Source organism: Pristiophorus japonicus, chromosome 3, assembly GCF_044704955.1.
Source record: "Pristiophorus japonicus isolate sPriJap1 chromosome 3, sPriJap1.hap1, whole genome shotgun sequence".
NCBI lineage: Eukaryota > Metazoa > Chordata > Chondrichthyes > Pristiophoridae > Pristiophorus > Pristiophorus japonicus.
Window position 1 is genome coordinate 103506582 of NC_091979.1, and position 26646 is coordinate 103533227.

The 26646-nt window shown below is 45.2% G+C and overlaps 1 protein-coding gene across 1 annotated transcript in view; it reads right to left on the minus strand.

The window, feature by feature from the left end:
* Positions 1-26646, minus strand: part of galnt13 (polypeptide N-acetylgalactosaminyltransferase 13) — an 899812-nt gene that overhangs the window by 296234 nt on the left and 576932 nt on the right. The window contains exons 6-7 of the mRNA XM_070875629.1: positions 20906-21076; positions 3764-3881 (exon numbers count right to left, since the gene is read on the minus strand). Coding sequence (XP_070731730.1) covers positions 3764-3881; positions 20906-21076 — 289 coding nt within the window. The remainder of the gene's footprint in view (positions 1-3763; positions 3882-20905; positions 21077-26646) is intronic.

The following is a 26646-nucleotide window of genomic DNA, read 5'->3' on the forward strand; positions in this document are numbered from 1 at the left end:
CTCCCATGGCTTTACAGATGGATAATAAACATCGCTCTTCTGCTTCTTTGCCACTTTCATTCTTTCTGAAGCTAATTTGCACACCAACCTTCAGTAACTTCAAACAAAATGGCCTCCGAAATACAGTATCTGACTCAGGGATATCTTCCTGGTGCACATACCACCACATATAGTGGCATCAATAATGTGGTGCAGAAATTGGGGAAAATGTGTCAGAAGGGGTAGCCACGTCCACTTGATCCCATTTAAATGAGGCAGGGCAGCCTCCTGGCAGGTCTGAAAGGGGAATGTCAATTTTTGGGAATATAATTCTGGTGCAATTTTAAACTGGCAGTTTTGAGGCGGTAGGCATTACAAACCCATTTTACTCTGTTTACCACCACTTTTTAAAAAGGGAGGGAGAGAGAAAGCAGGTAATTATAGACTGGTTAGCCTGACATCAGTGGTGGGGAAAATGTTGGAATCAATTATTAAGGCTGAAATAGCAGCGCATTTGGAAGCAGTGACAGGATCGGTCCAAGTCAACATGGATTTATGAAGGGGAAATCATGCTTGACAAATCTTCTGGAATTTTTTGAGGATGTAACTAGTAGAGTGGACAAGGGAGAACCAGTGGATGTGGTGTATTTGGACTTTCAAAAGGCTTTTGACAAGGTCCCACACAAAAGATTGGTGTGCAAAATCAAAGCACATGGTACTGGGGTAATATACTGACGTGGATAGAGAAATGGTTGGCGGACAGGAAGCAGAGAGTCGGGATAAACGGGTCCTTTTCAGAATGGCAGGTAATGACTAGTGAAGTGCCGCAGGGCTCAATGCTGGGACCCCAGCTCTTCAAAATATACATCAATGACTTGGATGAAGGAATTGAGTGTAATATCTCCAAGTTTGCAGATGACACTAAAATGGGTGGCGGTGTGAGCTGTGACGGGGATGCTAAGAGGCTGCAGGGTGACTTGGACAGGTTAGGTGAGTGGGCAAATGCATGGCAGATGCAGTATAATATGGATAAATGTGAGGTTATCCACTTTGGGGACAAAAACACGAAGACAGAATGTTATCTGAATGGTGGCAGATTAGGAAAAGGGGAGGTGCAACAATAACTGGGTGTCATGGTTCATCAGTCATTGAAAGTTGGTATACAGGTACAGCAAGTGGTAAAGAAGGCAAATGGTATGTTGGCCTTCATAACTAGGGGATTTGAGTATAGGAGCAGGGAGGTCTTACTGCAGTTGTACAGGGCCTTGGTGAGGCCTCACCTGGAATATTGTGTTCAGTTTTGGTCTCCTAATCTGAGGAAGGACATTCTTGCTATTGAGGGATTGCAACGAAGGTTCACCAGATTGATTCCCGGGATGGCTGGACTGACATATGAGGAGAGACTGGATCAACTGGGCCTTTATACATTGGAGTTTACAAGGATGAGAGGGGATCTCATAGAAACATACAAGATTCTGACGGGATGGGACAGGTTAGATGCAGGTAGATTGTTCCCGATATTGGGGAAGTCCAGAACCAGGGGACACAGTCTTAGAATAAGGGGTAGGCCATTTAGGACTGAGATGAGGAGAAACTTCTTCACTCAGAGAGTTGTTAACCTGTGGAATTCCCTGCCGCAGAGAGTTGTTGATGCCAGTTCATTGGATATATTCAAGAGGGAGTTAGATATGGCCCTTACGGCTAAGGGGATCAAGGGATATGGAGAGAAAGCAAGAAAGGGGTACTGAGAGAATGATCAGCCATGATCTTATTGAATGGTGGTGCAGGCTCGAAGGGCCGAATGGCCTACTGCTGCACCTATTTTCTATGTTTCTATATCTATGTTTCTATGGCCCCAAGTTTCCACATGATTTGCTCCTGATTTTTAGGAGCAACTGGTGTAGAACGGAGTATCTTAGAATTTGGAATTCTCGTCATTTAGTTTGCTCCAGTTCTAGTCAGTTAGAACAGTTTCATTTTGGAACAGAATTTTTTTTTCAAAAGGGGGCATGTCCAGCCACTTACGCCTGTTTTCAAAGTTTCGTCAGTGAAAACTTACTCCAAACTAACTTAGAATGGAGTAAGGGAAGATTTTTGTACGCTCGAAAAAACCTTGTCTACACTTTAGAAAATCAGGCGTAGGTTTCAAATCAGGCGTAGGGAATGGGGGAAGGGGGGTTTAAAGGGAAGTTTACAAACATTAAACACTTCAGTTTTACAAATAAAGAGCCATCATCAATAATAAATGATAAATACATCAATAAATCAACCAATAAATCAATTAAAAAAAATTAATAAGAAATAATTTTTTTTTTTAAATCAATAAATAAAACATTTTCTACTTACCGACTGCAGCACCGGGAGCCCTCCAACAGAGTGCTGGGATCCCCCCCCGCCAAGTGTGTCTCTGTCAGTGTCTCTATCTCTCTGTCTGTCTGTCTGTGTGTGTCTCTCACTCTCTGTCTGTCAGTGTCTGTGTTTCTGACAGTGAGGGGAGGGGGAGGAGGGGGGTAGAGGGAGAGAGGGGGGGAGCAGAGGGAGGGAAGGGGAGAAGGGGGAGGGATGGGGGAGAAGGGGGAGAGGGGGGAGAAGGGGGAGGGGGGGAGAAGGGGATAAAGGGAAGAAAGGAGATGGGGGGAAAGGAGATAGGGGGAAAGGAGATGGGGGGGAAAGGAGATGGGGGGGGAAAGGAGATGGGGGGAAACGAGATGGGGGGAAAGGAGATGGGGGAGGAAAGGAGATGGGGAAAGGAGATGGGAGGGAAAGGAGATGGGGGAGGAAAGGAGATGGGGGGGGAAAGGAGATGGGGGGGGAAAGGAGATGGGGGGGAAAGGATATGGGGGGGGAAAGGAGATGGGGGGGGAAGGAGATGGGGGGGAGAAGAAGGTGGGGGGGGAAAGGAGAAGGGGAAGGGAGGCTGAACGGGCCGGGCCCGAGACTTCGGGCAGGGCCCGTCCCCAGCACCAGATATACAGGTAGGTGGCGTTGGGTCGGGTCGGGGGGGTGGTGGGAGGGAGGTCGGTTCGGTTCGGTTCGGGTCGGGGGGAGGGAGGGAGAGGGAGGTCAGGTCGGGGGGAGGGAGGTCAGGTCGGATCCAGTCCGGGAGGGGGGCGGAAGCGGGAATCGGGTCGGATCCAGTCCGGCGGGGGGGGGGTGGCGGGGGGGAACCGGGAGTCGGGTCGGGTCGGGAGGAAGCAGGAGCTGGCCGTGGGAGGAGCCTTATTCACGCAGCCCCAGTGAGGCCATTCGGCCAGGGCTAGGGGCTGCGTGCTTCGGGCCCCTCCCACACAGTTTCGGGCACCTGAAGCTACTGCACTTGCGCGCCCACTGTAGCGCGCATGTGCAGAGGTCCTGGCACTGTTTTCAGCGCAGGGACCTGGCTCCGTCCCCTACAGCTCCTGCTGCGTCGCGCTGAGGGCCAGAGGACCTGCAGGAAGGTGGAGAATCTGGAGGGTTTTTTTAGGCGCACTTAGTGGTGCGAAAAACGGGCATCCAGGTCGGGACTGCGCCATTCTAGGTGCGGCTCGAAACTTGGGCCTGAGTTTCTAAAACCACCAGATGATGAGTGGTAATAGAGGAGAATCCAACCCATAGACCCTTCAGCCAAAATTATACATGATGTGCTAAACAGATAGTTAATGAGTAGCTGGAAAAATCAATTTTTAATTATTGCATTTTTTTTTACAACCAAGTTATTTTGTTGACAAATTCTATGTGCATATTTAAGATTGAGTGTATCATTTTGACACAAATATTAGTAGAAAGAGATAAACCATTTACTCACCCTAAAAGACATCTCCAGATTCTCTCCACCCCAAATATCCATCCCTGCATCATATGTTCCAATTTCTTCAAAATAATCCCTGTCAATGGAAAACAAGCCCCCTGCCATGGTAGGTGTCCTAAAGGAAAGATGAGAAGTCACATTTAATCCCGGTACAGACAACTGCAATTCACGGTACATTAGTTTAGTGATCAAAGTATTTGTGAAATCTCTCAAAGAAACACTGGGTGATTTAAATTGCTGGAGCAGATGTTTTTACTTCTATGACATGTATACTGATATTTAGAAACCTACCTCAAAAGCAAGGAATGTTGTTTGGATTTACATGTCTGTTAACGAAGGTGTGATTTAAGTGTTATCAATACTAGTGGAGAAGTCTGCCACTTATTTCACTAATGGCAAAAGAAACATTTTAATACCAATATATTTGCCATCCATCATTTAAACTCAGGTTACAGTACGGGCCAAGAATTAAAAAAATTATAATTAAAAAAAATTTGTATAAGTAGGAGAAAAAAGTGATTTAGTTCTGAAATACCAAACTATTAAATACATTGGTGCTGGAATTCCAATGTCGTGGGTCTGTACGAAGTTTCTACAGACCCGGGAAGGCATCGGAAAAGCCAGTTTTCAGCGCGCAATGCACATGCGCTGAAAACTGGCTTTTCCGATCTGTCAAGTTTCTAGCTTGACAGATCATCCGCAGATCGGGAGCGAGGACATTTGCAGGGCACAATTTCCAATATTTACGGATATCTTGCCCAGCAAATGTCCTCAAAAATCTTGTGCCTGAAAAAACAGGCGTATAGCCTACTTTTACAGGCACAAGTGTTTAAAAATAGACAAAAACATTTTCAAATAAAGTTATAAAAACACAATTTATTCTTAAAAACCCTCCCCACTATAATAAGTTTATTTTTAACCATAATTAAAAAAACTTTTTTAAAAATCGAGAAAATATTTTATTTTTATAAGACATAATAACTTTAAATGCAATTAATTTTAAATATGTGTGGTCTATTTTTTATTTTTTATTATTTTGTGTGATTGCTTTTGTTCCCATTAATAGCACTGAGAACTCATAGATACGCGAGTCTCAGTGCTATTAATGGGAACCTGTGAAATACTTACCTGATTAGCTGAGCAGTCATACATGACTGCATCTTCTGGGACGGGACCCTCTGCACGGTAGCGCACTTCGCAGTGTGGGAGGAGAAGGTCTCCCCATCGGAAATCAGGGCGCTTCCTAGACCACCAGGTAAATTCGTAAAAAATATCCAGCGAGGAGCCAATTGTCCGCAGGAAGACCCCCAGAGGAATTTCTGGGCCAATACCATTTATCTTTCTGGATTAAAATTCATAGAAATAGCCTGTTCATAAGGCATTCTGTTTTCTGTTATTGCCAACTGCAATTTGAATTTCCTTTCTGTCCATTAAACATAAAAATTATACCGATACTGGTTAGGACAGAATAATTATGGGATTTTGCCAAGAACGAGCAAGTTAAATATTACAATATTCGGAAAATTTCATGTATAAGGACCCCCAGATCCCTCTGTACCATGGCATTTTGTAATCTATCCCCATTTAAATAATAATTTGTTTTTTTATTTTTCCTACCAAAGTGGATAACCTCACATTTTCCCAAATGTACTCCATCTGCCAAATTTTTGCCCACTCACTTAGCCTATCTATATCACTTTCTAGATTCTTTGCGTCCTCCTCACAACTTGCTTTCCCACCTATCTTTGTATCATCAGCAAATTTGGCTACATTACACTCGGTCCCTTCATCCAAGTCATTAATACAAATTGTAAATATACAAAATTGATAAAACCTGAGGCCCCAGCACTGATCTCTGTGGCACCCCACTAGTTACATTTTGCCAATCTGAAAATGACCCATTTATCTCGACTCTCTGCTTTCTGTTAGTTAGCCAATCCTCTATCCATGCTAATATATTACCCCGAACCCTGTGAGCTCTTATCTTGCGCAATAACCTTTTATGTGGCACCTTATCGAATGCTTTCTGAAAATCAAAATACATGACGTCTACTGGTTCCCCTTTATCCACCCTGCTCGTTACATCCTCAAAGAACTCCAGCAAATTTGTCAAACATGATTTCCATTTCATAAAACCATGCTGACTCCGCTTGACTGCATTATGATTTTCTAAATGTCCTGCTACTATTTACTTAATGATGGACTCCAGCATTTTCCCAATGACAGATGTTAGGCTAACTGGTCTATAGTTTCCTGCTTTCTGTCTCCCTCCTTTCCTAAATAGTTTTCCAGACCTCTGCGTCCTCTCCAGAATTATAGTCCCATTATTTTGTCTCGTACTTTTTCTCTAGTGATAGTGATTGTATTTTTTCCCAGCTGAGAGTTATGAAATATCTCCTTAAATGTTTGCCACTGCTTTTCTACAGTCTTAGCCTTTAATATATTTTCCCAATCCACTTTAACCAACTCTGCCTTCATACCTTTGTAATTACCTTTATTTAAGTTCAGGACACCAGTTTGAGACCTAGCTTTCTCACCCTCAAACTGAATTTGAAATTTTAACATGTTATGATCACTCTTCCCAAGAGGATCCATCAGTACGAGATCATTAATGAATCCAGACTCGTTACACATTACCAGATGTAAAATAGTCTGCTCCCTGGTTTGTTCCACAGCGTATTGTTTCAAGACACCATCCTGCATACACTCTATGACCTCTTCCTCAAGGCTACCTTTGCCAATTTGATTAGTCCAATCAATATGAAGATTAAAATCGCCCATGATTATTGCCGTATCTTTTTTACAAGTCTCCATTATTTCTTGATTTATACTCTGTCCTATAGTGTGGCTCTTGTCAGGGTCCTTTAGACTACTCCCACCAGTGACTTCTTACCTTTATTATTTCTTATCTCCAGCCAAACTGATTCTACGTCTTGATCTTCTGAGCCAATATCATTTTTCACTACTGCACTGATCTCATCCCTTATTAACAGCGCTACTCTACCTCCTTTTCCTTGCTGCCTATCCTTGCAAAATGGCGAATATCCCTGAATATTCAGTTCCCATCCTTGGTCACCTTGCAACCACGTCTCTGTTAAGGCAATCAGATCATGCCCATTTATTTCTACTAGTGCCGTCAACCCATCTACCTTGTTACGACTGTTGCATGCGTTCAGATAAAGAGCTTTAAATTTTGTCATATGTATATGCTCTGTCCCTTCCTGTCACACTCTGGTTATCATTACTCCTATTGCTACCCTGCACTTTTGCCTTTTCCTTTTTCTTTTTAAATTTCTACTCACCAGATCCCTTCCCTACTATTTCATTTAAAGCCCTATCTACAGCCCAGTTATTCAATTCGCCAGAACACTAGTCCCAGCACGGTTCAAGTGAAGCTCATCTCGACGAAACAGCTTCCTGTTATCCCAGTACTGGTGCCAGTGCCCCATGAATTGAGACCCATTTCTCCTACACCAGTCTTTGAGCCATGCATTCATCTCTCTGGTCTTATTTACCCTATTTTACCCTATGCAAATTTGCTCGTGGCTCAGATAGTAATCTAAAGATTATTACCTTTGCGGTTCTGCTTTTTAATTTAGCCCCTAGCTGCTCATACTCCCTCAGCAGAACTTCTTTCTTTATCCTAAGAATGTCATGGGTACCTATGTGGACCATGACAACTGGATCTTTTCTCTTCCACGCCAAGTTCCTCTCCAGCCCAGAGGAGATGCTGGCACCGGGGAGGCAACACAGCCTTCGAGACTTGTGTTCTCGGCTGCAGAGACCAGTATCTATCCTCCTAACTATACGGTCCCCTATCACTACTGCATTTCTTTTTACTCCCCCAACTTGAATGGCCCCCTGTACCATGGTTCTGTGGTCAGTTTGCTCATCCTCCCTGCAGTCCTTGCTCTCGTCCACTCAGGGAGTAAGAGCCTCAAACTTGTTGGACAAGAGCAAGGGCTGAGGCTCCTCCATCACTACCTCCTGGGTCCCCACACATGCCTCGCTCGTAGTCACACCCTCCTGTCCCTCACCACGGACCAAATTTGAATTATTTAAATTAAGGGGTGTGACTCTCTGCTGGAATACAGCGTCCAGGTAACTCTACCCCTCCCTGACGTGTCACAGTGTTTGAAGCTCGGACTCCAGCTCATCAACACGGAGCCGAAGGTGAGAAAGCAAGTTGTGAGGAGGACGCAAAGAATCTGCAAAAAGATATAGATAGACTAAGTGAGTGGGAAAAAAATTGTCAGGTGGAGTATAATGTGAGAAAATGTGAGGTTTTCCACTTTGATAGGAAAAATAAAACAGCAAATTATTATTTAAATGGGGAGAGGTCACAAAATGCTGCAGTGCAGAGGGATCTGGGGGTCCTTGTACATGAAACGCAAGAAGTTAGCATGCAGGTACAGCAAGTAATTAGGAAGGCAAATGGAATGTTGAAGGGGGATGGAGTATAAAAGTAGGGAAGTCCTGCTAACACTGTACACGGTGTTAGTGAGACCACACCTGGAGTATGGCATACAGTTTTGTCTCCTTATTTAAGGAAGGATATACTTGCATTGGAGGCAGTTCAGAGAAGGTTCGCTAGGTTGATTCCTGAGATGAAGGGGTTGTCTTATGAAGAAAGGTTGAGCAAGTTGGGCCGATACTCATTGGAGTTTAGAAGAATGAGGGGTGATCTTATTAAAATGTATACGATTCTGAGGGGGCTTGAAAGGGTAGATGCAGAGAGGATGTTTCCCCTCGTTGGGAAATCTAGAACTAGGGGTATAGATTCAGAATAAGGATTCGCCCATTTAAAACGGAACTGAGGTGTAATTTCTTCTCTCGGAGGGTCGTGAATCTTTGGAATTCTCTATTCCAGAGAGCTGTGGAGGCTGGGTCATTGAATATATTTAAGGTGGAGATAGACAGATTTTTGAACGATAAGGGAGTCAAGGATTATGGGGAGCGGGCAGGGAAGTGGAGCTGAGTCCATGATCAGATCAGCCATGATCTTATTAAATGGTGGAGCAGGCTCGAGGGGCCAGATGGCCTACTCCTGCTCGTATTTCTTAATTATAACTGTTCAATAATGTCTTAATTAAGTCTTATCCTTTACTAGAAAAAGGAGAAACCAGGAAAATGAGTTTGTTCACTGTAACTATCCATCAATTGTACTTTTAGATAAACAAGTAGGAATTAGGAACAGAACTCTCCTTAGAGCAGAGAAGGTTAAGGGGAGATTTAATAGGCATGTTCAAAATCATGAACGGTGTTGACAGAGTAAATAAGGAGAAACTTTCTCCAGTGGCAGAAGGGTAGGTACCAGAGGACACAGATTTAAGGTAATTGGCAAAAGAACCAGAAGTGAGATGAGGAGAAATAGTTTTATGCAACGAGTTGTTAGAATCTGGAATGCATTGCCTGAAAGGGTGGTGGAAGCAGATTCAATAATAACTTTCAAAAGGGAATTGGATAAAAACTTGAGGAGGAAACACTTGCAGGGCTATGGGAAAAGAGTTAAGGAATGGGCCTGAATGTATAGCTCTTTCAAAGATACGGCACTGGTAAGATGGGCCAAATGGCCTCCTTCTGTATCACACTATGATTTTAATACTGGATACCCTTTCCTTATATGTAAGTGTGTACAACTGAGAGTTGCATCCACTGCTATGACCATTAAGACGCCCATTCCAAATCGTGAGGATATTCCTGAAACTACTACCAGAATTTCAGATCTTGTACAGTCTGGCTATTCCTACTCACTACCTAGTACTTTGTGAATACTTTTAGCTGAGTTGAACGGATGTGGAGCTGCAGACATTGCGAGACATCAGGGAGGGAGAAAGTCACCTGGACCTTTTGCTCCAGGAGGCAGCCACACCCTCTAGATTAAATACTTTAGAATTGACACGTGGTCAGGGACAGGAGGGTGTGACTGCGAGTGAAGCAGGTAAGGGGATCCAGGAGGTTGTATTGCAGAGCCTCAGTCCCTGCACTTGTCCAATAGATTTGAGATTTTTGCAAGCCTTGTGGACAAGTGTGCAAGCTGTGGGGTGGACGAGCAGACTGACCAAGGCATGGTGCAGAAAGCCATTCAAGTGGGGGGAGTACAGAGGCAGGTAGTTGTAGTAGGGGGCAGTATAGTTAGGGGGATAGATAGGGTTCTATGCAGCCGAGAGCGTGCGTCCCGAAGGTTGCCTACCCGGTGCCAGGGTAAAGGACATCTCCCCCAGGCTGGAGAAGAACTTGGAGTGGGAGGGGGAGGATCCAATTGTCGTGGTGCACGTAGGTACCAATGACATAGATAGGACTAAGAAAGTGGTTCTGCTGAGAGAGTTTGAACAGCTAGGGAATAAATTGAAAAGCAGAACCACAAATGTAATAATCTTTGCATTATTACCTGAGCCACGAGCAAATTGGCATAGGGTCAACAGAATCAGGGAAATGAATGTGTGGCTCAGAGGTTGGTGTGGGAGAAGTGGGTTTCGATTTGTGGGACACTGCCACCAATACTCGGGAAAGAGAGAGCTGTTCCATGGGGACGGATTACACTTGGACTATGCTGGGACCAGAGTTCTAGCGAACTGAATAACTAAGGAGGTAGACAGGGCTTTAAACTAAATAAGCCGGGCGGGGTGAGGGGGGGGGGGGAATGCCAGTCGCAGTGGAGAGAAATCTAGAATGCTAAAGAGAAAAGAAAAGGAAGCAATGCAGGAAAGAGATTGTGGTAAGAATAACCAGATTATGTCAGGAAGGGAAAGAGCATACAAACAAAAGAGTGCACGAACAAATAGGGTCCAGGTAAGAAAAAATAGTGAGAAGACAAATAGGGCTATAGTACAAAATAATGTTAAGATGTCTAATAATGTTAAAAAGATAAATCTAAAAGCATTGTATCTGAATGCACGAAGTATCTGCAATAAAGTAGACGAATTAACAGCACAAATAGATGTAAACAGATAAATATAGTTGTAATTACAGAGACATGGTTTCAGGGTGACCAGGGTTGGGAACTGAATATCCAAGGATATTCAATATTTAGGAAGGACAGGCAAAAAGGAAAAGGAGGTGGTGTAGCGTTGTTAGTAACGGATGAAATCAGAGCAATAGTGAGAAAGGATATTGTCTCAGAAAATCAAGGTGTAGAATCAGTCTGGGTGGAGCTAAGGTGCAGAAAACATTGGTGGGAGTTGTCTATAGGCCTCCAAACAGTAGTGGTAATGTAGGGGATGGCATCAAACAGGAAATTAGAGATGTCATCATCATCATCATCATTATAGGCAGTCCCTTGGAATCAAGGAAGACTTGCTTCCACTCTTAGCATGAGTTCTTCGGTGGCTGTACAGTCCAAGACGAGAACTACAGTCTCTGTCATAGGTGGGACAGACATTGGTTGAGGGGAAGGGTAGACGGGGAGCCTGGTTTGCCACACGCTCCTTCCGCTGCCTGCGCTTGATTTCTGCATGCTCTCGCAACGATACTCGAGGAGCTCAGCGCCTTCCCGGATGCACTTCCTCAACTTAGGGCGGTCTTTGGCCAGGGACTCCCAGGTGTCAGTGGGGATGTCGCACTTTGTCAGGGAGGCTTTGAGGGTGTCTTTGTAATGTTTCCTCTGCCTATCTTTGGCTCATTTGCCGTGGACGAATTCCGAGTAGAGCACTTGCTTTGGGAGTCTCATATCGGGCATGCGAACTATGTGGTCTGCCCAGCGGAGCTGATCAAGTGTGGTCAGTGCTTCAATGCTGGGGATGTTGGCCGGGACGAGGATGCTAATGTTGGTGCGTCTGTCCTCCCAGGAAATTTGTAGGATCTTGCGGAGACATCTTTGGTGGTATTTCTCCAGCGACTTGAGGTGTCTACTGTACATGATCCACATCTCTGAGCCATAGAGGAGGGCGGGTATTACTACAGCCCTGTAGACCATGAACTTGGTGACAGTTTTGAGGGCCTGGTCTTCAAACACTCTTTTCCTCAGGTGGCCGAACGCTGCACTGGCGCACTGAAGGCGGTATTGGATTTCGTTGTCAATGCCTGCTCTTGTTGATAGGAGGCTCCCGAGATAAGGGAAGTGGTCCACGTTGTCCAGGGCCGCGCCGTGGATCTTGATTTCTTGGGGGCAGTGCTGTGCGGCGAGGACAGGCTGGTGGAGGACCTTTGTCTTACTGATGTTTAGCGTAAGGCCCATGCTTTCATACACCTCGGTAAATACGTTGACTATGTCCTGGAGTTCAGCCTCTGTGTGTGCACAACGCAGGCATTGTCCACGTACTGTAGCTCGACGACAGAGGTTGAGGTGGTCTTGGACCTGGTCTGGAGACGGCGAAGGTTGAACAGCTTCCCACTGGGTCCACTCCAGCAGGGAGCTTGTCAACTGTGAGGTGGAGCATGGCAGCAAGGATGATTGAGAAGAGGGTTGGGGCGATGACACAGCCCTGCTTGACCCCGGTCCGGACGTGGATTGGGTCTGTGATGGATCCGTTAGTAAGGATCACGGCCTGCATGTCATCGTGGAACAGATGGAGGATGGTGACGTACTTTTGGGTGCATCCGAAACGGAGGAGGACGCTCCATAGACCCTCGCGGTTAACAGTGTCAAAGATCTTTCTAAGGTCGAAGGCGGCCATGCATAAGGGCTGGCGCTGTTCCCTGCATTTTTCCTGCAGCTGTCGCGCTGCAAAAATCATGTCTATTGTGCCCCGGAGGGGATGAAATCCGCACTGCGACTCCGGGAGGAGCTCCTTGGCCACGGGGAGAAGACGGTTGAGCAGGACTCTAACGACCACTTTCCCAGTGGCTGATAGCAGGGAGATTCCTCTGTAGTTGCATATAATAAGGGTACTACAGTAATCGCAGGTGACTTTAATCTACACATAGACTGGCCAAACCAAATTAGTAATAATACAGTGGCAGCTGAATTCCTGGAGTGTGTACGAGATGGTTCTTTAGACCAATATGTTGAGGAGCCTACCAGGGAACAGGTTATCCTAGATTGGGTATTGTGTAATGAGAAGGGCTTAATTAACAGTCTTGTTGTGCGGGGTTCTTTAGGGAAGAGTGACCATAACATGATTGAATTCTTTATTAAGGTGGAAAGTGAAGTGGTCCAATCCAAAACTAGGGTCCTAAATCTAAACAAAGGCAACTACGAAGGTATGAGGAATGAATTGACTATGATAGATTGGGAAAAATCATTGAAAGGCATGACATAAAATCATAGAATCATAGAAATTTACAGCACGGAAGGAGGCCATTCGGCCCATCATGTCAGCGCCAGCTGACAAAGAGCTATTCAGCCTAATCCCACTTTCCAGCTCTTGGTCCGTAGCTCTGTAGGTTACGGCACTTCAAGTACACATCCAAGTACTTTTTAAATGTGGTGAGGGTTTCTGCCTCTACTATCCTTTCAGGCAGTGAGTTCCAGACCCCCACCACCCTCTGTGTGAAAACATTTCCCCTCAAAACCTCCTACCAATTACTTTAAATCTATGCCACCTGGTTGTTGAGCCCACTGGCGAAGACAGAATCAGGTTCGAGTGAAGCATTCCCCTCGCTGGGACCCACTGTATTAACCTACACACAACATTGCAGTCATGGCAGCATTGTTTCAAATGAAACAGAGAAAACAAGGAAGTTTCAGTAAATTGCTTCCAACTGGTTCCATTTCCTGAGCAGTCTGGAGACGCCCATTCTCTGGGATCGTACATGAAGCCTGGCCAAGCAACCGAGGCCAGCAGGCCAGTGAGTCACAGGTTTCAGAAGCAAAAGGAGGCGAGAAGGGGAAGGGGGATAGGTGGATAGGTAATGGCTTAACGTTTAAGGAACTAATGCATGGATTGCAACAATTATACATTCTTTTCTGGCGTAAAAACACAAACCGAACCATGGCTAACAAAAGAAATTAAGGATAGTATTAGATCCAAAGAGGAATTATACAAGGTTGCCAGAAAAAGTAGCAAGCCTGAGGGTTGGGAGCAGTTTAGAATCCAGCAAATATGGACCAAGAGATTGGTTAAGAGGGAAAAATAGAGTATGAGAGTAAACTTGCAAGGAACATAAAAACCGACTGCAAAAGTTTCTACAAGTACGTAAAAAGAAAAAGATTAGTGAAGACAAATGTAAGTCCTTTACAGACAGAAACGGGAGAATTTATAATGAAGAACAAGGAAATGACAGAACAATTAAATAAATACTTTGGTTCTGTCTTCACAGAAGAGGACACAAATAACGTCCCAGAAATGCTAGAGAACCAAGGGTCTAGTGAGCAAGAGGAATTAAAGCAAATGATTATTAGTAAGAAAATAGTGCTGGAGAAACTAATGGGACTGAAGGCCGATAAATCCCCAGGGCCTGATGATCTGCATCCCAGAGTACTAAAAGAGGTAGCCATGGAAATAGTAGATGCATTGGTTGTCATCTTCCAAAATTCTATAGAATATGAAACAGTTCCAGCAGATTGGAGGGTGGAAAATGTAACCCCACTATTTAAAAAAGAGAGAGAGAGAAAACAGGGAACTACAGACTGGTTAGCCTAACATCAGTAGTCATGAAAATGCTAGAGTCCATTATAAAGGATGTGATAAATGCACACTTTGATAATATCAACGGGATTAGACAAACTCAACATGTATTTATGAAAGGAAAATCATGTTTGACAAACCTATTGGAGTTTTTTGAGGATGTAACTGCTGGAATAAATAAGGGAGAACCAGTGGATGTAGTGTATTTGGATTTTCAGAAGGCCTTTGATAAAGTCCCACATAAGAGGTTAGTGTGCAAAGTTAAAGCACATAAGATTGGGGGCATGGATTGAAAACTGGTTAACTGACAGGAAACAGAGAGTAGAAATAAGCGGGTCTTTTTCAGGATGGTGGGCAGTGACTAGTGGGGTACCACAGGGATCAGTGCTTGGGCCACAGTTATTCACAATATATATGAATGATTTGGATGAGGGAACCAAATGTAATATTTCAAAGTTTGCTGACGACACAAAACTAGGTGAGATTGTGAGTTGTGAGGAGGATGCAAAGATGCTGCAAGGTGATTTAGATTGGTTGAGTGAGTGGGCAAACACATGGCAGATGCAGTATAATGTGGATAAATGTGAAGTTATCCACTTTGGTAGGAAAAACATAAAGACAAAGTATTATTTAAATGGTGATAGCTTGGGAAATGTCGATGTACAAATGGACCTGGGTGTCCTTGTACACCATTCATTGAAAGCAAACATGCAGGTGCAGCAAGCAGTTAGGAAGGCAAATGGTATGTTGGCCTTCATTGCAGGAAGATGTGATTACAGGAGCAAGGATGTCTTACTAAAGTTATACAGGGCCTTGGTGAGACCACACCTGGAGTATTGTGCGCAGTTTTGATCTCCTTACCTAAGAAAGGATATACTTGTCATAGAGGGAGTGCAGCGAAGATTCACCAGACTGATTCCTGGATTGGCAGGACTGTCGTATGAATAGAGATTGGGTCGACTTGGCCTGTATTCACTAGAGTTTAGAAAAATGAGATGGGATCTCATTGAAACGTATAAAATTCTGACGGGGTTGGACAGACTGGATGCGGGGAGGATGTTACCCCTGGCTGGGAAGTCTAGAACAAGGGATTACAGTCTCAGGATACGGGGTAGGAAATTTAGGACTGAGATGAGGAGAAATGTTTTCACTCAGAGGGTCGTGAACCTGTGGAATTCTCTACCACAGAAGGCTGTGGAGGCCAAGTAACTGAATATATTTAAGAAGGAGATAGATAGATTTCTAGGCATCTAGGGTTATGGGGAAAAAGCGGGAATATGGTGTTGAGATGGAGGATCAGCCATGATCATATTGAATGGCAGTGCAGGCTCGAAGGGCCAATTGGCCTACTACTGCCCCTATTTTCTATGTTTCTATACCTCCTCCTGTCATGTCCCTGGAGCTATATATTTGTTCTAGATATTCAGTAACCTGCTTGGGAATAGATCATGGATTATCACTGACAAATGTGAAGCCTGAGATGAAAATTCTCTCAATCTAAACTCCTAGTCCTAGAAATTCAGTTCCGTAGCACCTGTTGTTTGGGCACTATGGGTGCAGAATTGGGACCAAAATGGCTTCTGAACAGCGCGCGCCCAATGCTATCTTGGTGAGGGCGGTAGGGCGGCCATTAGGAGTGTGCGCTGGAAGTAGAGTAAGTAGGCAGATCGTGATATCAATCAACTGATTTGATACCAGCACTGCCATTTTCATCATCATCGTCGCTGGAGCTAATGCCCTGTGTTAACCTCGCACAGCTGAACAGCAGCAGGACGAACCCTTCATCAGCAATATTTAAAGGGATCATCAAAAACTTAGAGGTAACTTGCTTTTTAATTTCTACTGGCTCTGTGTAAGTTTCCAGAGTTATTTAAAATTTGGTGAGAGGATATGGAGTGGGGCTGCAAGTGGAGAAGACCTTGCTTCTGAATTCAAGGGTTCTGGTCAGACCACTTGCTCCCAATCATGGGTGTTCTAGTTGTTATCCCCCCTGACCTGCAGCAGGACAGGGAAATGGAGCAGAAGCAGCAAAGAGGTCAAGCTGCTTGCAGAGGGAGGAGGACGAGAGGGAGAAAAGCTCTCAACAGGGTCTTCTGAGAGCAAGTCTCTTACCTCAAACTGAACCAGGAGAATAGTCTGAGGAGTCTGTGATTTACGAAGAAGGTGCTCATAGAACTCTGCCACCTCTTGTAACCAGACCTGCAGCATCTCTCCAGGGCAAGGAACACTGTCAGTCAGTCACTGTGACCATGGCCCTGAATTTCTTCATGTCAGAATCTTTCCAAGCTGGAGCAGCGACATCTGTAACATCTCCCAGTTGATCGCATTGGCTATCTGCTCCCACAGCACTCTTGTCTGTTGTTTTGCAGGCTTGCTGGGCCCCTGTGGGGAGAGGACCTCTCTCCTGGAGTTGACCTCCTGGACCAATGCCTCCAGTGCTGCATTGGAAAATCTTGAAGCCCTTTCTCTTGCCTGTACAGCCATTACTCAATCTTATTTTTCTGATAGCAGCCTTCACAATCACTTCCACCGATTGCAGGTAGAAGCCACTTCACCTTTAAGAGGTGCAGGCTGCTTTAATTGGAGCTTGCCTCGCACGAACTTGGACCCCTGGTGAGCGTTCAGTCACTCATCAGCACATTCAGCGTTTGGCTGAAGGCTACAATCATGCAAAGTAGCAGGCAGCATGAATTTTACGTGCTGCTTGTAGTCCTCCGAAAGGGCATGGGTTCCTATTGCATAGCAATCCCCGTGCCTGTTTTCATAAATTTCTAGGCCCTAGTCTGTTCAATCCAGAATTAAGGACCTCCTGTAAGTTAGAGCCACAGGTCTCAATAACCTCAGTCATAGTGCTCATTAGAGAAGAAGCATCTTCACTTTGAACTTCTGTCATCAGGAGCTTCCCTGATGATACCAATGGAGGTTCAGTAACTACATCCTTGGCTGAATGTTTCTGAATCACTTCTGCATTGTAATCATGTCAGAGGAATGATGCTGGATCAGGACTTCTGTCTCTTAATATATCAGTCAGCATGCTCTGAACATGTCAAAAGACTGCATAGGCTTTTCAGCTCATAAGCTCAATAGACAGCTAATGTAAGAATCCATTGTCCCTACAGCACAGAAGCACTTGGGCCTAGATGTCTATTCAGCTCTTTCTTGCTCCTCTGTTGATCCCACCACTAGCTCCTCCTCATGTGCTTTTTGCTTCACTAGGTGCTCCTTCCGAACCCAAAATATATGTATCCCCCAAGGCAGATATATTTGAGCAAGGTGATATATCAGATATCAGCTGATATCTGATCCACTCTTGTGCTAGCTAATCTTAGCAGACTCCTATAAAAAGAGAACGAGAACATTTGTTACCATAGTGCCTGTATGAAAGTGCTGTTGCGAATCCACTGAGTACTGTACTGCTGTTGTGCAGAATGTGCTTTGATCTTAATAAGTGAGTTAGTGATTTTGAAGGATGAGTCAGAATATTAATTACAAGAGGACACATGCCTTGTTCAGCTGGCATCAAACCGGCAAGCTGTCCCTGGCTCAATCGTGTCTTCTCAGAGCTGCCTCTTCATTATGGCTTTTTCTCTCTCTTTGGTTGTTGCCAGCCTTTTTCTTTAAATCTCCCAAAACATACAGTTGTCAGCATTTGGAAAAGCAAAGAGTACCCAAGTGTTCAACCTACATCCCATCTTGAGCAAATGTATGACATGGCAACATGCAAGTAGTTTTAGGTATCAGATCGTCACAACATACAAAAGTTATACACTAAATTAGAAGCATCTTTAAGATTCAGCCACAAAGTTCAATTTGCAGCACCAGGGGCATGGAAGTGAGTGTGCAAGAGATCTGAAAGGTACATCAGTCATTGAAGGCCGGCATGCAGGTGCAGCAAGCGGGGAAGAAGGCAAATGGTATGTTGGTCTTCATAGCTAGGGGATTTGAGTATAGGAGCAGGGAGGTCTTGCTGCAGCTGTACAGTGCCTTGGTGAGGTCTCACCTGGAATATTGTGTTCAGTTTTCATCTCCTAATCTGAGGAAGGGTGTTCTTGCTATTGAGGGAGTGCAGCGAAGATTCACCAGACTGATTCCCGGGATGGCAGGACTGACATATGAGGAGAGACTGGATTGACTGGGCCTGTATTCACTGGAGTTTAGAAGAATGAGAGGGGATCTCATAGAAACATATAAAATTCTGACGGGACTGGACAGGTTAGATGCAGGAAGAATGTTCCCGATATCGGGGGAGTCAAGATGCAGGGGTCACAGTCTAAGGATAAGGGGTAAGCCATTTAGGACTGAGATAAGGAGAAACTTCTTCACTCAGAGAGTTGTTAACCTGTGGAATTCTCTTCCGCAGAGAGTTGTTGATGCCAGTTCGTTAGATATATTCAAGAGGGAGTTGGATATGGCCCTTACGGTTAAAGGGATCAAGAGGTATGGAGAGAAAGCAGGAAAGGGGTACTGAGGTGAATGATCAGCCATGATCTTATTGAATGGTGGTGCAGGCTCGAAGGGCCGAATGGCCTACTCCTGCACCTATTTTTTCCAAGTTTCTATGTTTGTGTCAATGCTTCATATGTTGACCATATTTGGAGCACAGTGCTTATGGCAATGCATACTTTGTAGATAGACTTAAATAGGGATGGTAAATTGTGGCCAGCCTTATATTGGCACCCTTCTTCGGGCCAAATAATTTTTTTCTCATCTGTTCCATGACCTATACTTGACGCACAATATGGCTACCCTCCACTGCTGCACCTCTTCCAGGAGAACATCCAATTTTTTTTCATCAAATCCATTTATGGACATAAACTCTTGCCAACCATTCATTGCTGATGTGGGAGATTTGCAGCAGACAAGAAACATTTGCTTGAATTGAGGACAGAAGCCCTTAATGAGCGGCTTCTCTCCAATATTCTTCCCTCTGCTGGTCGTTAGTAACCCATATGCTCATAAAAAGCATGCAGAAGCATATATTCTAATCATATTAATCAGCTGACCTTGATGAATCCAGTTTTCAAAATCTGTAAAGAAACTCTGCAGCATACGGAAGACAGAGAGCCTGAAATTCCTGAAGGCTTACTCTCCTGTCCGCAGGCTGGAGACAGCATCCTGAGCTGCCTGAGGACCCCCAGAAACCCAATGGAGCTGAAAAAAATATATACATTTCCTATATGTTGGTTTTCAATGGAGTCATTCTGTGTTAGGCAAGGTAAATCAATCCCCACTGGAATTGATCACATTATTCTAGTAAAGTTCTGAGGCCTTCAGACGGTTTCAAAGGGACTTACACCAGAGTTTTGCTAAGGCCTTTCAAGGACATTAAGGGTGGAATTTCCCAGGGTAGGACAAGACCTCCTCGATATACCCACTTTGACCTAGACAGGGGGGTGGAATTTAAAACAGAGGAGTCCGAGCATAATTGAGTTCCACTGCATATTGTGACTTCCCTGGGCAGAAATTGATCAGTGAGCCCTCTCAATCCCCAGGAATTTTAATTTCAAGGCCAGAAGTCTGCAATTTCTGAAACAGTTAATCAACTGAGCCTGTGTTTATTTATCAATTAGAATTTCAAAGCTTATAGGGACGGAGATCTTTTTTCTTAATCAGAAAATAATACCTTAATCTAGAGTCTGCATGGTAAATTTGGACAGCTGAAATGGAAATGTATATGGTCAGCTCATTAGCAACAGTTATGGAGGCAGTTTGAGCGAAAGGAGCAAACTCGTGGTGGGACTGGATTTTGAGAAATTTAAAGAGATGGGGGCAATTAAAAGTAATTATCACAGTAGAAAGTCAAAAATTCCAAAAACCTTATTTTAACTTGGGAGTTGGGGGCAGGGGGTGGGGGGGGGGCGGTGGGTAGACTGCAGTGCGGTCCGGAAACCCGAGACAACACGTTTCCCTCAGGTTCTGCCAGATTTAAGTGGATCTTCTAATTTCTAATCAAATTTGGTGTCAATTTTATATTTGTATTCCCTAGTTCTGTGATCGCAGCTTTGTTTAAACAACTTGATAAATTGCCAATGTTTGCAGTATTTTAAGGATCCAGGTCATAGGTCCTTTCAATCTTTTTCTTCCCAATGGACAGTTTAAATTTGGGTCAGCCTCTCCTCATAATTTTGGCAAATCGCTGCATCAACCTTGGAATACTTTTCTGAGCTCTCTCAGTATCAATGGTAACGTCAATATTTTTTTGAAGTCAGGGGACTCAAAATTGCATATAATATTTCAAATGTGGCCTTACCAGTGAGTTAAAAGAACCGATTTTGACTTAAATTTTCTTGAAACATTCCTGTACTTGACTAATCTTGTTGAGAAACATCTCACACTGAATTTAAACTTTCAATAAATGGTCAAGAATTACACTGAAATTTATTCTTGGTTTTATAATGATACTGAGTCCATAAATAAAAACAGGTTCCAGTTCGTGTGCACTGGGATCCCTCTCAAAAAACACATCAAAAATGACTATTTTTTTCATTTTCTACCCAGTGAAACTACTTTTCCTGCAAAGACTCAGGCATCAGTACAGCACTTCTAACTTCAAATGTGAATATTATCACAAATTTCTGTTGTGAATTTTGAAGTTAGGATGGAGACTGCTTCATCCTCCTCCACTACTCACCTGACAGATATTGTTCTGTCCCCTTTTCTGCGGTCCATCTCTCTCTGTGGGACAGGATACCAACGGAAGTTCAATTTCCAATTAAAGCCACCATATGTCATATCCGACCCAGCCATGTATTCAAACGTATCATCACTAATTACGTCTATAATTGGGCAAACCACAGTTTTTCTGCGTAAGAAAAGAAACTATTATTAAAGGCAAAGATTTAACCCTTTTTACAACATGATCTACTCACAAAATGCCATCTATGGCTCAAAGGGTAGCACTCTCAATTCTGATCTCTGAATCAGAATCAGAAGATTGTAGGTTCAAGTCCCACTCGAGGGACCTAAGCACATAATCTAGACTGCCACTGCAGTGCAGTACTGAGAGAGTAGTTCACCGTCACAGGTGCTGTGTTTCAGATGAGATGTTAAACTGAGGTCCTGTCTGCCCTCTCAGCTGGATGTAAAAGATCCCATGGAACCATTTCAAAGAAGAGAAGGGGAGCATTGTCCGGGCCAATATTTATCCTTCAACCAACATTATAAAAAAAAGCAGGTTATCTGGTCATTATCAGATTGTTACTTGTGGGACCTTGCTGTGTGCACATTGGCTAGCGGATTACCTACATTACAATAATGACTACATTTTGAAGTACGTCATTGGCTGTAAAGTGCTTTGAGACGGCCTGAGATAGTGAAAGGCGCTATATAAATGCAAGTTCTTTCTTTCTAATATTCAGCATAAGCACCATTACAAACCATCTGCAAAAGTTATCTTTTGGTAAATATATGCAGAACATTAACGTGAAACCGAGAGCGAAACTATAGAAATACAGGGAACTAACTTGTTACATTTGTACTTTTATGTACAAAAATTCTACCAGTGTCACCAAAAGCATATTTTAACCCAGATTAATATATTCACTGGATGGATCTCTCACAGATTAAGCAAAACAGATTAAAGGTTAATGAAAAACAAATCACTGAATAACCCTAGGGGCTAGAAACTGCGAAGCACCCTGTTTGGGGCGATAACTCTTGCGAGAGCGCAAAAGTATCACCGGGCGCTACACAATTGAATCCAATGCGAACATTCGGTTTAGCACCCCAGGCGGGAAGTGGAGCACTAAATGGAGCAAGAGGGGAGGTAGTGGCAGAGCACTGCACAATGTCCCATGCAGCGCTGCTGGAATCATAGGCTCCTTCCCTCCCTTAAAGGGAAGGGTCAATGCTGAGGTCATTTCAAGGTAAGGCTGGGAATGGTCGGCAATGGCACTTGCGATCTGTGACAAGCAGTACCAAGCACTCTAAGAGAGTGCAGGGTTGATCAATTGCGGGATGGAAAAAATTCAAAAAACAGCACACTGAGGTAATAATAATATTTTGGCCTACCTGCCCACCACTGCCTTCAATTACCGCTCCCCAAGCAGCCGTTGTTGATCACCAGCAATGCTGCAGGGGGCAGAAGCGAACTTAAGATCCGGGACGATAATGGGGCGCTGTGCACCAGATGATGTCACAATCTCCGAGGCGCAGGAGATCGAGGCGGTACCCGCCATGCAAGTTCGCAGGCATCAGTAATTTTGCCACGCCCAGTCGGTAAGCCATTAACGTCCCATTATCGCCACCTCAGATGCGCTAACGGGTGGCGCAAAGGAGGCCAATTTCTCCCCCAGGTCACTAAATCATGAAATTCTCATCACAACTGAATGATTTTTCGAGCACCTTTCATTTCTCATCTTATATATTTTATATAAATATTATTTGATGTAAACCAAACCTTATTGCTTTAGCTTCCCCACCAGAGCAAAATATGACTATAAGCTTTAAAGAACATTGAAGCTGTTGCTGATGATAAGTAGGGCTATGTTTTTTTGACTTTGCAATTTTCAGCCCTCATACAACAAAGATGGGAAAACAAAAACATGGTCCATCTTTCTTAACAGAGATATTGGGCTGAAATTGCCCTCACTTTAAGGCCCAGATGGGACGGTAAGGCCTTTCTGACTGGGGGCAGGCAAATCGGTCGACCCATCCGAAATTGCCCCTGTGCCGGGGCGGTGGAAACGGGTTTCTGCCACACCCCGTGTTCCTGCCCCGTCGGGCACACACCGACCCCTTAATGCCCGGTGACAATCGCTTTCCACCCCGCAAGGGAAATTGCTCTACGGGAGCAGAGGCACCGCCGGTCGGTGCCCAACAGCTTTTCCCGGCAGAAAGCTGCCAGTGGCTGGGTGGCACGTCCGCCCTTAAAGGAAAGGGCGCACCGCCGTGGCCGGCATTTTATTTTAATTGTCGGCTGACTCTAAAGTCAGCCCGACAATGGCGGCCACGGGTTTGGCCGGGCTGCCAACAAGCAGGTCAGCACTCCCTCTTGGGTACCGAGCTGCTGGCCTGGCTGAAGCCCACCCTGGTGGCCCAGTGGGCACCACTAAAGTTGCTGCAGAGCTCACAGCTGCCCTCCCCTTTAACTGAAAGGGACAGACGTTGCTATGTGTTAGAGCAGTGCTGGTGACACCTCCCGCCTTCCACCCCGCTCCCGACGCACTTCTGCCCATCAGCCACCCCAAACACCGCCACAATAAATTCAAATACAAAAAGAGGGAAATTTCCCTCTATTCTCTGCCCCATTGATTCAGGTGGAGAATATTCATTTAATTTGAATTATCCTCTGCTTTTGGGCCGGAGAGCAATTTCGGCCCCATTACCTTTCTTTTCTCAGCACTGAAGGTTAGCCCATGATCGGATTTGATCTATAACTCTGTGCAATTATTCAGCTAATGTTTGTTTTTCAAACAGTGCCAGCAGCAAAGCAAACATCACTGGGGCTAAACTGAACAGCCCCCGAAAATGAGTGCAGGGATCATAATTTGCAATTAACTTGTGGCCATTGTTTGAAATATAGGCAGCATGCCAACTTCGTGCTGCCTGCTCATTAAAATGATTTCTACATGCAAAAAATTTGTAGCTTCATCCTTAGGCAACAATGGGCAGAAAACTACAAGATAGTGCATTTCCAGCACCATTGTGGAAGGATCCACACGCATAAAAGTTCATCACCACAGTCACCTTCACAGCCAGTAGCAATGTGGTCCTTGCCCTGCTCGGAGGTTATAGTTGTGTCTGCAGCAGATGGCAGATTTCAGTGAGGACGTCCTTATTGAAGCGCAGACATCTCACACATTGTTCTTCGCTGAGGTTCAGGTAGGAGAATTGCTCCTCGAACACCCTGGGCAAATATGGCTTCCTGCTGAGAGCCGTTCTCCCCTTCTGCCTCCTCCCTCTTCGAGCAGCTTGCTCTGCTCCGCGTGGACTTTGCTTATTTTCTCAGTCATGCTATATTCCAAGAGGAATGGCTATTACTGCACCCATTACTACAAGGCTGTAGTAATACCCGCCCTCCTTTATGGCTCAGAGACATGGACCATGTACAGTAGAAAACTCAAGTCACTGGAGAAATACCACCAATGATGCCTCTGCAAGATCCTACAAATTCCCTGGGAGGACAGATGCACCAACGTTAGCGTCCTCGACCAAGCCAACATCCCCAGCATTGAAGCACTGACCACACTTGATCAGCTCCGCTGGGCAGGCCACATTGTCGACATGCCAGACACGGGACTCCCAAAACAAGCGCTCTACTTGGAACTCCTTCATGGCAAATGAGCCAAAGGTGGGCAGAGGAAACGTTACAGGGACACCCTCAAAGCCTCCCTGAAAAAGTGCAACATCCCCACTGACACCTGGGAGTCCCTGGCCAAAGGTCGCACGAAGTGGAGGAAATGCATCCGGGAGGGCGCTGAGCACCTCGAGGCTCATCGCCGAGAGCATGCAGAAATCAAGTGCAGGCAGCGGAAAGAGCATGCAGCAAACCTGTCCCACCCACCCTTTCCTTCAACGACTATCTGTCCCACCTGTGACAGGGACTGTGGCTCTCGTATTGGACTGTTCAGCTACCTAAGGACTCATTTTATGAGTGGAAGCAAGTCTTCCTCGATTCCGAGGGACTGCCTATGATGATGATGATGCCTGGGAACAAAGGGTTTGTGCAGAGGCCTTTAAGTCAGCAAAACGTCCCTCAGCACCTGCCACACCACTTCCTATTAACTTCTGCAATTTGAAAGAACATGGAAAGCATTGAACACTTATACAATCATTGCAACAGCCAGAATAAAGCAACTAACCTGTAAATATTTGGTAATCCCTTTAAATAGCACTGATGGTGGGTCCTTCTTGCTGCTAAACATGTGGTCAACTGTGCGATGTTAAGAGAGGGCATTAGCTGGAGCATTGTGCTCCAAAATTGCACCGCTGGCGTCAAGTCAACATGACGTCATGATCTGCCAGCTCTTACATTTCTGCAGGACATCAGCTACGCACGCTGGCATCTGGCGCGATTCATGGCAGAAGTGTGCTCACACACAATGGATGCCATTTTGGTCCCAGAACAGCATCCGTAGCATCGTGCCAATGGATGCTAACAAGCCTGACATTTTCTTATTAGTTCCAGGCATATGGCTATTACTGGCAAGACCAGCATTTATTGCCCATTCTTTATTGTCCTCGAGAAGTTGGTGGTGAGCTGCCTTCTTGAACCGCTGCAGTCTGTGTGGTGAAGGTACTCCCATAATGCTGTTAGAGAGTGAGTTCCAGGATTTTGACCCAGTGATGATGAAGGAACAGTGACATATTTCCAAGTCAGGATGGTGTGTGACTTGGCAGGGAACTTGGAGATGATGGTATTCCCATGCACCTGCTGTCCTTGTCCTTCTAGGTGGTATAGGTCGTGGGTTTGAGAGGTGCTGTCAAAGAAGCCTTGGCGAGCTGCTGCAGTGCATCTTATAGATAGTACACACTGCAGCCATGGTGCACTGGTGGTGGAGGGAATAATTGTTTAAAGTGGTGGATGAGATGCCAATCAAGTGGGCTGCTTTGTCCTGGAGTGCTGTTGGAGCTGCACACATCCAGGCAAGTGGAGAGTATTCTGTCACACTCCTGACTTCTGCCTTGTAGAAGTTGAAAAGGCTATGGGGAGTCAGGGGGTGAGACATTCGCCACAGAATACCCAGCCTCTGACCTGCTCATGTAGCCACAGTATCTATGTGGCTGGTTTGGTTAAGTTTCTGATCAATAGTGACCCCCAGGATGTTGACAGTGCGGGATTCAGTGATGGTGATACAGTTTGGTAGGAAGAACGAGGAGACGCAATATAAACTAAGGGTTACAATTCTTAAGGGGATGTAGGAACAGAGAGACCTGGGTTGAAGGTGGCAGGGCAGGTTGAGAAAGCGGTTAAAAAAATATACGGGATCCTGGGCTTTATAAATAGATGCATGGGGGGAAATTTCGTAGCGCCCCACCTGTGTCAGGTGCGGAAGTCCCGCCCCATTCTCGATATTGAGGTTACCTCCCTGAGAGCAGGTGGAGCGCAAATTAACACGCTCCACTTGCTCTGTGGGGCGCGAGCAGGGAGGAAGCAAAGGGAGAGGGGTGTAGCGTTACGCGCTGGGACATGTAGCGCTGCCACGTAGGGGAGGGCCAAGCTGCGGACTCTGCAGGTCCCTAATTGGATCACCGGGGAGCAGGATGCCATGGCATCAGCCCAGCACTCAAGTGGTGTGCCAGGCTGCAAGATCGCGGCACGGACCCCACGTTCCACAATTCAATGGGCCGCGACCGGTAAGTCGGCTGTTTGTTTTTGTGCAAGCGCCGCTTCCCTTTTAAGTAGCATCCCACGAGCGGCGTGCAGCCCTG